We start from the raw sequence: 14297 nt of genomic DNA, 5'->3' as shown, positions 1-14297 counted from the left end.
ATCAATCACATTTAAATTTAAGCCTTTAGGGACTTCTTGGCAGCCCAGTAGTTAAGACTCTGAGTGGGGGCATAGGTTCGATCCCTGGTCGGGGAACTAAGATCCGACACACTACATGGTGCAGACAAGAGAGAAAAAAATTAAGCCTTTATTAGAACCATTAGTCCGAAGTATCTTGATAATTAGAAGAAAAGGAGATTCATTTATAGGTTAGAAGTTTAAATTACAATTATATAAATAATCACTATTTTGAAAAAAACAAAAATACAGAAAGGCAGATTTTAGGAATCACAACCCAACGAAAATACAAAATTACCAATCATAAAAGAGGTTTTAGCATTTACTTATTTTTTTATTTTTACTTTTTCAGCTGCACTGCACGGCATGCGAGATCTTAGTTCCTTAACCAGGGATCGAACCCACACCCACTTAAACTAACCCACTCCTGCTCACAGTGGAAGCACAGAGTCTTAACCTCTGGACTGCCTGGGAAGTCCCCAGTTTTACCATTTATAATTACCCTACTTGGAAAATACTCTGCTAAGAAATAGAGTAGTAAACACAGTTGGTTTTGAAGTAATGACTTTATTAATAAATATACATCCATATGATGATGTAGATACAAATCATGAACACTACTCCATTCCCATACACATAATTGCACACGAGTAGCTCAAGTTCATGGACATAAAAACATACACAGTATCTATTCAGACTTTTTACAGCAGAGGACAGCGTGCTTATATCAGTTAATTGGTAATTATTTTCTCCATAATTATCTGTGGAAAAATGAAACTGTGAAACTAAAAGAATCAAAGTGGTCTGATTACTATAAATCACATACTTGATTTACTGTAGCATTAAATTTTCCAAAATTAAATACATTATATGTGAGAGAACAGATTTATCTACTTGGGGGGAGTAAGGGGAAAAAGCAAAGGAAAGATTTAGATACATCCTAGAGTTTAACAGCATATAGTTAAGATATAATAAAGAGAAAACCATAATAGCATCAAAACATACTGTCAAAGGGAAAAAATGTTTCAAACAACTGTTGTGAATTCTTATGTTTTACTATATAGGGATCATAAAATTCTACTGCATATATAGACCATGACTGACAGAGTAGCAGTTATTGTCAACATCCCCTGAATTGTTCTTTTAAAGCTTCTTAGAATATAAAAGTTGGTTGTTTTTTTTTTTTTCATTTAGCTCATATATTGGCTTTTCCTACATTGTATGAGTCACCTTTAACCTAATAAATGGACCCAGATGATTCCTTTTGCTCCTTAATTTAAAAAAAAGTTACTTATTTCATGAAAAAAATACATGTAAATTCACACAAACATCAGTTTGGAATTAATATTACCTTTACTACCTTAACAGATGCTTCTTTTAAAAGTAAATAAAAAATATAAAGAAGTTTTTAGTATAACTGAAACACTGATTTTTAAAACATCTCCAAATATTTAAAATTAACCAGATACCTATTTTTTTCCAATACAATGTGCTAATTTTTTTTAATATCCAGTGCAAAACTCCAAAGATAGTATCAAAATCATCCCACACTAAAGATTAGTTATGCAAAGTTATATCTGTCAAAAACTGAAAATTTCATCTGTATGAGCAAATTTCATATGCTCCTAATATGTTGATATAAGAATAAATAAGGCATGTTAAAATATTTTTTAAAGAAAAAAGTAAAGCAAACTTACTTGAATAGCAGATCATTTTCTGACCAACAGTTTAAATATAGAATAGTGAAACCTATTTTGTGAAGAACAGAATTACACAATATAAAATTAGCAATTTACCTTTCAAGGAACAAGTATACAGTGGGGGGGAAAAGCCAGTTTTCCCCAAATGATTATATTAAAGTATAAGGAATTGTTTAACATGCTATTTCAGTGTTTATCATGACAAGAGACAGTGTCAAAAGATTCACAACATAGTCTTTGTAGAGAAGTAAAAATATTTTCTATGTTAAGACTTTATTCATGTTATCACTTAGATGTCTTTCTCTTCAACATGGCACCAATAAACTGTTCACAAGGAGAAAAGGAAATAGAATAAGAAGATGCTCCTCAGCATACAGATCTAATACTCCAGGTAACTTCTCATAAAACAGAAAATTCAGCTTTCTAAATGGGGTTATCCAATCACTTTTTTTCCTGGAACATAGCTCCTGATATTAATAAAACACTGTTATGGACATAACTTCCTTTAGTTGATCTCTCCATTTCATTAACTTGTATATAAGATTCATCATACAATAATACATCTGCTTTATCTTCTGACACACAGCACAGCACCACTGAGTAGATGTGCTGGAGGATGGAGAAACGGGAGGGGAACAAGTATAGGAAAATGCAGCGAGAAAGGGCATGTTTAACAAAATCAGAAAACAAAACTGAAAGGGAAACATCAAATGGGCACACTATGAAACACAATCACAACCAAACCCTTGACTATGATATATATAATTCTGTGGGAGAACATGAAATTAAACAACTGCTTTCAGGAATTCAAACGAGGACTTCTAAGCAGCCAACTGCTAAACATCACCTTCAGAAACAACTGAATGACAAATACATGATAAAAGTGGATGGATAAAAAAAAAAAAGTGGATGGATGAACACATGAATAGAGATGTAAGCATCTGTGTGTGTCAGAAATTATACTGTTCTAAGTAGATTTATATTAAAAGTTTTGTATTTTAAGCTTCTGCAAGAAGAAACTGTTATAGCAATTTAGCTGCCAGAATGTTACAACTAATTATGCAGTCATCCAACATTGCTCTCTATGGTTTGTGCAAAGCTAAAATTGTTGAGGTCACTGTCTTAGAAGCCAGTGCGTACACAGTCCCCACATAAAATGCAACCTCTTACTGTAAAGAGCAGCATAAAGTCCAGCTCTTTGTGTCAGGCATCACTGGAACACCTGAAGGCTTGCTGCTTTTTTCCTGATAAAAAAGTTATGAAACATGACATCCATTTGCAACCAGAGTTTGCATTAACTGAGAGCAAACCCAAGCAACATAATATGCGCCCTTTGAAAATTTTAATTTTCAAAGATTAAAAATCTGGGGGTCCTGCAAACCTACATTATAATTTCAAAGGCATTTAAGCTCACAAATACATACACAGTAACTTTAAAATTCAGTGGAATTTTTTTTTTCAAATCCAAAGTTTATAATAATCTATTTTATTTAGATCAAACTCAGAATAAATAAAAATGTATATTAACGAAGACTGCTTTCAAAAAGAGGGACTAGAGATATCCCTCTGTCCCTTCTATACATGTTTGCCCAATGTTTTTTTTCTTTCCTATCTTGCTTCTAAAGCAAAATCTGTTGGAAAAAATTTATTTTGGATGAAGTGGTCTCATTAGAGCTACGATGAGATTTTTAATTAAACTAATCAACATATTTCTTACATGTTTCATGCATAGACGGATTCCTATTTCTTAATATTTGGGTTCTGACAGTCAGAAAACTGCATCTTGTTTGTACCAGTTTTACAGTCTACCATTCAATCTTTGTCCTTTGGTAGATATAGACCTGAAACCACAGTAAGTGCTAATGCAATGGGACAATTTATCAGAAACAATTAAAAAATATTTTTTAATAAATGAACATTATTAAACAGTGTTTTAAGCATAATGCTTTATAACTAAGTATATAAAAGGCAAAATGTATTAACTATAGCAACATGCAGACCTTAAGAATATTTCTTTTTCTATTATATTAAATATGCTATTCTCAGAATGCATTATATTTCACCAAAAATGTAATGTGCAGTTTTTATTAAAAAGTTTAATTTTTTTGTAAATATGAATTGTTTGTAGTGTTTGGTATACATGCTCTTAGGCAATTAAAAAATACACAACCTAAACATGGCTGAAAGGCAAATGCTAAAGAACTTTTAAAGGAATAATGGTTAAATCAATTAATGCCATGTAGATCAATAAATAAGAAACTGTTTAAACCTAGAACATTAAAAATAAGATTTTTAACATATGAAGTCTATGTAAATGCCAAAGCATATATCTGTGTCCTGTCTCATGAACATAAATGTTACCAAAAAATACCCTCCAGCCACTACCTCAAGTAATCCTGAATCATTAGTTTGCTTTGTTCCATCAGTTAAAAATACCTTAGATATTATCTTTATTATATTGTAAGCTAACTTCACAAACTAACAGGTATAATGGTTTCAATTATGTAGCACATAAAGCATTTAGAATGACAAAAAAATAGTAATAAAATGAGATACAACCATTAACTCTAAAGGAAAAGCAAAAACGATTTAGATAGGTGTTACACTTGAACCTATGTACAAATACAAAGCCACTGCTTATGCCTTGAGTGCATCCGTCAGCATATGACAGTTTCTGAGCAAAAGCAGGAAAAAAAAAAAAAAAATCAAATGGGAAAACAAATTTGGAAAGCCCAGGCCATATCATGTATGTCGAAATAAAACCAAGAAGCTTTGGGATTATCCACAATCTTCCTTCTAAACCTGGCCCTCCTTTCCTGCCTCATTCACTCATTGGGTGGCTTGATTTCGCTGCTGGTTTCCTCCACCCCATGAACAGCTCTACCATGTATCATAGGGTAAGGAAAAGCAGCAGTCCCACAGCCATAGCCAAGATCAGCAAGACGGGATAGAGCTTTAATGCTACCTGGAGGTCTCCCTGGGCTGACTTTGTATCCTGCAGCTTTAGTTGTACCCAAAGGCCTGCCTGGACTTGTTTTAAATCCAGCCGCTTTGGTGGTTCCCAGGGGTCTGCCTGTGCTGGTCCGGTATCCTGCTGATTTGGTGGTTCCTGAAGGCCGGCCACGCTTACCAGATCGGTTGAGATTTTTCTTTTTCTTTAGTTCATCTTTTATCTCTATGCTTCTGCCACCTGCAGTCTGCAAGTGTGTTTCATTTAATGGGTCTTGCCTCTGACAAACCATTGGTTTGTGGCTGACTGTGTGGCTATATTTGTTTTGCTGGGAGGAATATATGTCAAACTGATCAGCAGCTCTCATGGCATCTTCATTGAGGCAGGAAGGTTTGCCAGGCCCACAAAAAGCTGGATTACTGCTGGCAACAGGATGCATCATTTTCTACCAAAAATAAAGGACAAATATGCGTAAATACACATATAAAAATACATATCTGAATGACAGCATTTAGTGGGAAAACAGTCAGTCTCCCAACAACTATGCAGGCTCTCTAAAATTAGCTGACAGGCAGAACTCCAGACCACTTATAAAACAAACACACACACATCAGCAGATTCAAAGATACTTCTTTTTTCTCAATTTAATCACTGGTAGGCATAAATGCCATGCAAGATAACTAACACCAGTACTGATTTAGTAGTCATAATGTTTTCTGCATAGGAATTAGAAAAGTGTATATGCAAAATCTGTTATATGTAGGTTTTTCTTTTCTAGATTAAGTCTGAAAAAAGATAATAAAGATAAGAACTGTTATTAATATGATACTTTTTTTCCTTTAGTTTCTTTAACATTCTTAGAATGTCTTCCTTTGGCCTTTCATTATATTTCCCACATGTATACTTTAGATCCAGCCAGTTTTCAAAGGTGGATGCTTCTTCAGCATTATCATAATTTATTATTTATACAAAATCCTGAGTATATGTTACACTGTATAAAGACAGAATGTGCCAAAGAACACAATCTGTTGGCCGTAGGCACTGACTCCCTTCAAACTGTTCTATCCAAACAGGAGGCAGCACCAACAACTGAAACAACTGAAGCTTATACTAAAAAATATGTGTAACAATCATAATAAAATACTTTTTAAAGTGTGGTTATCAAGACGAAATGCTGAATATTCAACACTGCTTTGTCCCTGGCCATAAATATGACATGAATCTTTTCCCCTTATAAGAGCTCTGTAACTAACAGTCCAACGACTCTATTTTGTCTGTGAAACATCCCTGTGAATTGTTTTTTATTTAAAGGCTGTAATATGACCACCACAATGACAAGTCAGCTTTAAATAGCCACATCATTTAGAAACACAGAAAAAGAGAATCTATACAGACTACAATATTATATTTCAATGAGGTTAAAAAAAAAAGACATGGGTTTTAATTCATATTTAGAAAGAGTCACAAATGTCTATAAAGGTTCAGCCACAAGTTGTTAGATATTTGCCTGTACCTTTCATAAATGTAATAAAATTGCACCAAAACCCCAGTAATGAAAATAGTTACTCCAAGAGGCTAAAAACATATAATTAATGTGAGCCAAAACCACTGCAAATTTATTTCAATCATAAACCTAAAAGGAAATGGGAATCAAGTCAAAGAACTGAATTCAGTTACATTACTAAATATTTGCTAAAAATCAACAGATATAGAGCCATTTTCCAGCTAGCTTAAAAATCTTAATTACGAAGGAAAAACATTTACAATGAGAAGCTACTTGTTTATGGCAGAGCCTTATAGATCTGAGAACATAAAACAAGACTGGAACTAAACACAAATATTAAAAGGAGTAATTCCTCACTCATTCCCCAAGCATATAATGAGAATGAGGTTATTAATTATCATTTCATTTGCTCAAATTCTAATTTCAGATAAGAAATAAGACTTCATCAAGATATGTTCCAAATGTAATACTATTAATTGAAAATTACCAGTTTTTGAGATCTTCTATGTGCCAGGTAATAAGTTTGGCACTACATCTCAACTCTATCATCACTACAACTCAGCTTTATGAGGAACATACTATTAGCTCTATTTTAACTTCAAGCAACTTGCCAGGGTCACACATTAGGAAACAGTAAAGCCAAATACAAATTCAGATAATGTGACTTTCGAATCAACAGGGTTTCTTCATAGGCACAGTTATTATTTGAGTCAGATAGTTCTTCAGCTAGGGTGAAGGTGGGGGTATGTCCTGTGCATTTTAAGATGCTTAGCAGCATCCCTGCCCTCTACCCACTGCACTCCCTGGATGTCAGTTTCTATACCCTCCTCTTTTCCCTTTCAATTTGTAACAACCAAAATATTCTCCAGACATTGCCAAATATTCTCCGGGGAGGGGGTGCGGGGGACAAAATCTACCACCCATCATGAGAATCACTCAGCTATACTAAAATGAAAACACAAAAGTCAATTCAAAATACTTCTGCTGAGGACTTTTCTAGTGGTCCAGTGATAAAGAATCTGCCTGCCAATGCAGGAGACAAGGGTTTGATCACTGGCCCAGGAAGATTCCAATGCCATGGGCATCACAGGTACTGAGCCCGCACCCTAGAGCCTGTGCTCAATAAGAAGTCTGGGCACTGCAGCTAGAGAGTAGCCCCCTCTCTGGCCATAACTAGAAAAAGCAACAAAGATCCAACGCAGCCAAAAATAAATAAATACTCCTGTCAAAATTTTTATTCAACTCTTAAGCTACTACCTCTTCAAATATCCACAAAACCTTTCTATTGATAACATCTACAACATCTAAATCAAATAGATTTGTTTTCCAAACTGAAGAAAAGCCATCGTTGGAATTTGTGAAGAGACCAACCACATTCCTCTTCCCTACAAATTATAAACTAATTGAGAAATATACACAGGACTTAGATAGGAATCAAACTACTACTTTATTGCCAATAAAACTGGACTAGAGACCACATGCAAATACAAAGAGAAACACACTAGACCTCTGAGCAGACTGTAAGAGAAAAAGTGATCCCTTTCTCTTTTTTCCTGGTCATGCCTTGTGGCTTGGGCCACACAGTGAAAGCACGGAGTCTTAACCACTGGACCGCCAGGGAATTCCCAAAGCGACTTCTTTTTCAATTTTATTATTCAGAAATCACCCTGCTGAAAAGCTCTAGTGTAAACAGCCAGAAAAGTACCAGTCCTCTTCCACAGAAAGTACTGCCAGTAAAAGGAGAAAACGGTTTTTTTCCTACAATCTGTTACAATGTTTTATAGTTCATGCCTTTTAAGTTCCTATCACTAACCAAAACCTTCCCTCTGGACCTACTTCCCTTAGCTTCATTTCCTCTTAACATATTAGAACATTCATCACTATTATCACTATCAGGATATATAGTCTCAGCGTACATTATGTTTAGGTTTTCAGAAGCAAGATTCTGCCATATATCCTTTATTCAGACACCAACACTGTTCAACCAACATTGAAGAAAAACACAACATTTAAACAGTAGACAGACAAAAAATTCACCCATCTTCAACTCCGTTAATCTTCTCAGGAATGTATGCATTTGGTTTGTATTATGCTTTTTTAATATTTAATTTATTTATCTGGCTGCTCCTGGTCGTAATTGTGGCATGTAAAGTCTTAGTTGCTGCGGCATGTGGGATCTAGTCCCCCAACCAGAGATGAAGTTAGGTCCTCTGCTTTGGGAGCACTGAGTTCCAGCCACTGGACCACCAGGGAAGTCCCGGTGTGTATTACGTTAATTTACTTCTCATACACCTCATTTTTAATAGAGGGCCAACTCCATGCAAAACAGTATTCTAAGAACCAGGTCACAAAACAGACAGAAGTAAAGTTGTTTATCCCAGGAAAGACAACAAGATACTTACTTAAAAGAAGATTTCTAAAGACTAGTTTAGAAGGGCTCTATATTTTCCTTCCCCGCTAACACCAAAAAATCAGTACAATTCTCTCCTTACTCAATAATTAACAAGCTGGAAAATAAATTTACTATGACTGTTACCCATGTAAACAGTTACCTAAAAAAAAGAAATAGAGTTAAAACCAATCCTTCTCTACTTTCAGGAGTCAACTTTTTAAGATGGGAGTCAGCATCATTAGATCCTTCTGTGCACAATCGTCATACACATGAACATACACAGTGGTAGGTGCATGTTGAATCGGTATGTTTGTACATAGTATGTACACATTCAAGCCTTAATTGTACACTTAACAATGCCTCCCTGGTCCCAGCTCAGGGCTCACCAGATAACTGTTCTTTCTTGACTCTTCGGATACTACAGTAGAGAGTTCACTGAAAGCAATGCAGGCCTCATTTCTTAAGAGAGTTAGAATAACTACTACTGTAACTACTACATTTCTAGAAAGTTTGAACTGAATGAAATCCAAGAAGACAGAACCAGACTGTGAAGACTAGCAAATAATTTTTTAAAATAGTTCACTGACTATAAGGGAATCAACTAAGAGCTTCTATATATTTTAACAATGACTAAATAAGAATTCTCTTTTTTCAAATATTTGTTTGGCTGTTCCAGGTCTTAGTTGTGGCATTCGAGAACTAATTCCCTGCCCAGGGATCGAACCGGGCACGTGGAGTTGAGAGCATGGAATCTTAGCCACGGGACCACCTAAATCTGAATTCCTAAAGCATATGCTAAAACTTGCCATCCCTGAAGTTGTTTTACTGTGCATTTAACCCCCGAAGTCTTTTCGTGAGCTATTCTTTACAAACAATTCATTTTCCTTCTCCTGAATGTAGCAGTCATTATTGCCAACATAAAGAACTACAACTATTTTTAGTAACTTCAGAGCGTATTCATTTTTAAACATGGAGAAACTCTTCCTTTCAAGAAATCCAAGTTCCGCTCTCTTCTCAAGAGCAAACACATAATTCTCAGAGGTTTATTTCATGTTATTTGGCTTGTAACAACCATACAGAATCATACGCGATTTCATAATTCTAAATAAAAGTACATTTGTGAGCGACTTCACTCAGAAAATCTATTCAGCAAAGGCTAAAACAAATGCCAGTAGCCATGCACTCTGCCCCACCACGGAAAGTTTTGATACTAGAACAGAACATAAATAACGGCCTCCTTTGTCTTCTTTCTCCTCCTTAATTGTGCCCCACTGCGCAGTTTCCCCGGTGCCGGAATCCTTATTTGACAAGAGACGTGTAGAAATATATTACCTGTTGTGCCCGAAAGCGTATTTATTAGTGTATCAGCAATAACAACTTTGCAGGAGATATACGCCCACACTAGAGAAAGGGCTGTGTAGCCTCCGATAATCAAAATTGATAGCCCGCCGTCGTGCACCCGGAGTTCTGCAAGCTGCACAAGTCACAGGCTACTCCATCTAGATGTCCATCTCGAAGTCGGCAAGCATTAATTCAAAGTGGCGGGGAGAGAAGTGATTCTGACCTCCCGAAGAAAAGAAAGGGTGACCCCTCCCCCCGCCGCAAGAGGAATTTCCCCCCAATAATGGCTTCAAGCCCAGGGAAGAGCAGGCTACAAACCGGGGCCCCTCCTCTCGCTCCGGGCTAGGCCAGAGCCCCTTCTCAGGCGCGGGCTGGAGACCTCTTCTCACCAGCTGGCTAGGCCTTCATTCTGGCCCTCTCCTTGCCTTCTCCATGAGCACCCGCCGCCCAGACTCTGTCCCCGGCCCTTCTGACAAACCCCCGCGCGTCTACTTACCTCAGCCGCTACTAGCCCGGCCCCTCAGCGTGCCCAGGGGCTGCCCATCGGCTGGAAACCTCACGCTGGCGCCGCTCCTTTCCCAGCCCGACGCCTCTATACTGCGCTGAGAGCCCGAGACGGACGGAAAAGCAGGGAGGGCGTTGGCGGCGAAGTGGACGCTGGTTTCCAGCTCCCACCGCAGCCACCGCTCACAGATCTGCCCCGGACGCAGGAGGAAGAGGCCGCCACAGCCCCGTAGAGCGAGGTGCGGCGTGCGCGAGCTCGCGAGTACCGCGCACGCACACGCACGACGCGAGACCCAATCTCCCGCCGAGGACCAGCACGCAAACCTGGGGAAGAGTAGTCCAGGGAGCCTGGCTGCGCTTGCGCGGCAAGAAGACGGCAGGAGGCGGGGCTTAGGCTGGAGCTACTTAGGCTCTGGTGCAGATCGCGCTCTCAAAAGGTTAAAAACTTCGTGGATTTCATGGCACTTCAGTGATACTGGATCTATTACTGACCCCATTTTTCAAATTAGAGGACTAATAAATGGTGGAGCTAGGATTTGCACCCAGCATCCTTTGGCAAAAAGATTGCCTTATTGTTCTAGGCGCTGCCCAAAGTACATTGACAGGACAAGCCTAAAAGTTACTTATGGATGGGCGGGGTGAGGTCTCCACTTGGAAATATTAATAAAATGGGGAATATTCAAATAATGAGGTATTTGAGCTCTCAGTCTTAGGATCATGTAATAATGAAGTCTCATTTTGTGAGGCTAACTTTAAAGGTTAATAATGTTTTTATGTCCATGATCTCCTCTGAATTACCATATTCTTCATTCCACCATCACAGGAAGGAATAAGACAGCTAGTTCGCTTACAAGATCTCCATTTATGTAGCTACTGCAAGATTTCTGACTTATGGGTCACCCCATAAAAGCCAACTTAGCAAACGGTATTAGTTTCCCCAGTTCTTCCGTCAGTTAATTCAAAGATGTCAGAAAGGGGAGGATTTAGAATTAGGAAGGCTGCTGTGCAGAAGATACATATTTTTAAAAGCATGGTTGTTTTAAAATATTTTTCCCAGCCATGCCAGGCTGCTTCCAGGTTCCTAATTCCCCAACCAGGGATTGAACCCAGACTCAGCAGTGAAAGCGTGGAGTCCTAATCACTGGACCACCAGAGGATTCCCAGGAAGGCAATTTTTCTGACAGTGTGGCAAAAGCCAGAGGCAGGTACTTGACCCTTTTGCCCATGCAATGAACACTGTTTTAAGGATATAATTCTTAGCAATGACTTGTACCATGAGTCAGCATTTGGCCCAGTGGTGCTGCCAGTAGGAAATAAAGGAAGACTAACAACTTTTCTGGGTGAACACACAAGGAGGAACATGGCAGGCTACAGTCCATCGAATCACAAGAGCAGGACATGACTTAGCGACTAAACAAGACAACAGCAGCAACAATACAAACCAGGAGGCAAACCAAACACAGTACACAGAACAGGCAAGCTCAATCATTTTCTGGCAAGCAGGGTTCTGTAACAAGATTCGAACTCTCAATCTAATTAATCCTATAAAATACCAGAAAACAGGACTGATCATATTAGTATTGTTCACATATAAAAGAAAAATACCAACATAGAAAACAACTAAAACATATACATGGATTTTAGGGCACATGAAGTAGCCTTCCAAAGACTTTTTAAAAACAAGTTTTCTCTAAGCAAGATTTCTTTATTTTTGAAAGGGAAATATAAGAATGCACTGTAGTGCTGCCATACCATGACTTTTCCAGATCCTTAATTTTTGTAATTTTAACTTTCAACCAAAATGGCATTTGTACATAAAACTACTTAAGAAGAAAACTTGTCAATGCCCTGGTGGTCCAGTGCTAAGGACTCTTGCATTGCTGAGGGCCTTGGTTCAATCCCTGGTAGGGGAACTAAGCTCCCCACAAGTCGTGAGTTATGGCCAAAAGGAAATTTTCATATCAGTAAGGTCAAATGATTTGCAGGCCCAATGGAGAAGCAGACAGAGGAACATAGGAAGTCAGACATTCCCAGGTTTGGGACCTTGGACAGTATGTGAGCGTGCATGCCTGTGGGTGTATATGCACACGTGCATACACATACTCAGTCACAGCCCACCAGGCTCCTCGGTCCATGGGATTTTTCAGGCAAGAATACTGGAGCAGGATGCCATTTTGTCCTTCAGGGGATCTTTCCCACCTAGACAGATTGTGTCTCCTGCACTGGCAGGCGGATTCTTTACTATTGAGCTGCCTGGGAAGCCACGGTACCTTGGACGAGTCACTGCTTTTTCCAAACGTTTCCATATGTGTGAAATGAAGATAATGTCAAAGTACTAAGAATACAGGACAGACATAGTCCCAAACCTCAAGAAGCTTACCTTCTGGTGTAGCAGACAAAAATGCAAATAATCAAAATACAGTGTTAAAAGCAATGATCTGGTATTTTCAGATAATTATCTCGTTGGTCTTAATGAGGTACTGTAGTACACATAACATGGTAGAATGTACAACTAGTGCTGAATATAGAGGCTTTTTCAAGAGCATTTATCCTCACTTCATTTGTAAAAAGAGTACACTTAAAATTGTCACACTATTTGACTTATATCCAAACATTTCTTCTTCAAAAGTGTACACCTGTGAAATACAATTTGGACTCAATTCAACATTTTGCATTCCTTCTCCAAAAGCCTCAACCTGGCCCAGAATAGGCCAGTCATATAGGCAAACCATAATGATAAATGGTGACTGTATACATGCGAAAAGGCCAATAAAGGAATATTCAAATAGAGTGGGAACCAGCTGCCACTTAAAGACCTTTCAATTAAAGCAACAAGTCCTCTAAAATGCTATTCATTTGAAGTGAAAGATATCTATAGGAAAAATGAATTTCATTTTCTACATTTTCGTTTATCAGTAGTCAATGACTGTCCTTGCTAGTACACGCCATAGAGCAACACTGAAAGATATAGCAATACACAAAGAAAACTTCAGAAAATGCCCTCCCACACACCCACTGCAGTAAGAATACTAATTATTTAGGCACTGTTTTTATATGCTTTAATGATTTACATGTATTACTTCATTTCATCCTCACAAAAATCCTGAAATAGGTATTACTGTAATCTTTTATGTGAAAAAAGACATTTTAAAGCATTTAAGCAACTTGCCAAAGGTTGTCCAAGTGTCCCCCATATGTGAATTTACTTATAATTATGTATATGAACCATTATACTAAACTGTAATATTATACTTGATATATCATGTAATAACATAAAATCTACTCAAAAAATTCAAAGGATGAGATTTTAAAAATGAAATACAAACAGAGGCTCTGGTATTTTCTCCTTGTTTTCCAATAGCTTACTGTGACCCACTTTGGAGACCACTGCTTTACATAATAGCTAGTCAAAACCCAAGAACAAAGCAAAGTGAAGATTATCAGTGGCTTTCAAATCTGAGTATATATCACAGAATCATTACCATCCCAGACACACTTACAATAGCAACCCTAGACTTTTTTTACAGTTACAGAGGAACCTGTGTTTTCTTTAAGGGCATCTCTCCCATTTTTCCATAGAGCTTTCCAAATCTGAGATTTAGGCTGAGGACTGGCCTGGGGGATGGCAAGGATTCTTCCAGAAGTCTACAGTACAACTCTGGGAATCTCAGCTCCCAGGAGACTCCCTCAGGCAAAGGCATGGAAAGAAAACATTACCTTCAATATTACCTTGACATGGCTGGACATGGGCACCTGAGAGCCTCCTAGAAATTCAGGAATAAAGGCCAAGGACACTTTTAACACTCAAGGCTGCTGGAACTGCCAGGAGTTGATAGGCTGCAAAAAATCCACCTAATACCAAATTACATGCTTTTGCTGTGGACAAAG

The 14297-nt window shown here is 37.8% G+C and overlaps 1 protein-coding gene across 2 annotated transcripts; it reads right to left on the bottom strand.

Moving 5' to 3' along the window:
• Positions 1–565: 565 nt before the first annotated feature.
• On the bottom strand, positions 566–10731 carry C7H5orf24 (chromosome 7 C5orf24 homolog). Of its 2 annotated transcripts, none has more exons than XM_019964940.2 (2): positions 10402–10731; positions 566–5113 (listed from the first exon to the last, which is right to left on the bottom strand). In XM_019964940.2, exon 2 carries the CDS (start codon positions 5108–5110, stop codon positions 4544–4546), a length of 567 nt encoding a protein of 188 aa, XP_019820499.1. In that variant the 5' UTR covers positions 5111–5113; positions 10402–10731; the 3' UTR covers positions 566–4543. The 2 variants fall into 2 exon arrangements, with proteins under 2 accessions (XP_019820499.1, XP_070649705.1); XM_070793604.1 differs by lacking the exon at positions 10402–10731 and adding an exon at positions 9897–10377.
• Between the last annotated feature and the right edge of the window lie 3566 nt (positions 10732–14297).

This window comes from Bos indicus, chromosome 7, assembly GCF_029378745.1.
Source record: "Bos indicus isolate NIAB-ARS_2022 breed Sahiwal x Tharparkar chromosome 7, NIAB-ARS_B.indTharparkar_mat_pri_1.0, whole genome shotgun sequence".
In the NCBI taxonomy this organism is placed as follows: Eukaryota; Metazoa; Chordata; class Mammalia; order Artiodactyla; family Bovidae; genus Bos; species Bos indicus.
The sequence above is the reverse complement of the archived record's forward strand: the minus strand, read 5'-3'. Positions and strand labels throughout refer to the sequence as shown.

Bases quoted from the DNA above. Each gene is read 5' to 3' on its own strand.
- C7H5orf24 (XM_019964940.2), bottom strand. From the start codon at position 5,110: ATGATGCATCCTGTTGCCAGCAGTAATCCAGCTTTTTGTGGGCCTGGC.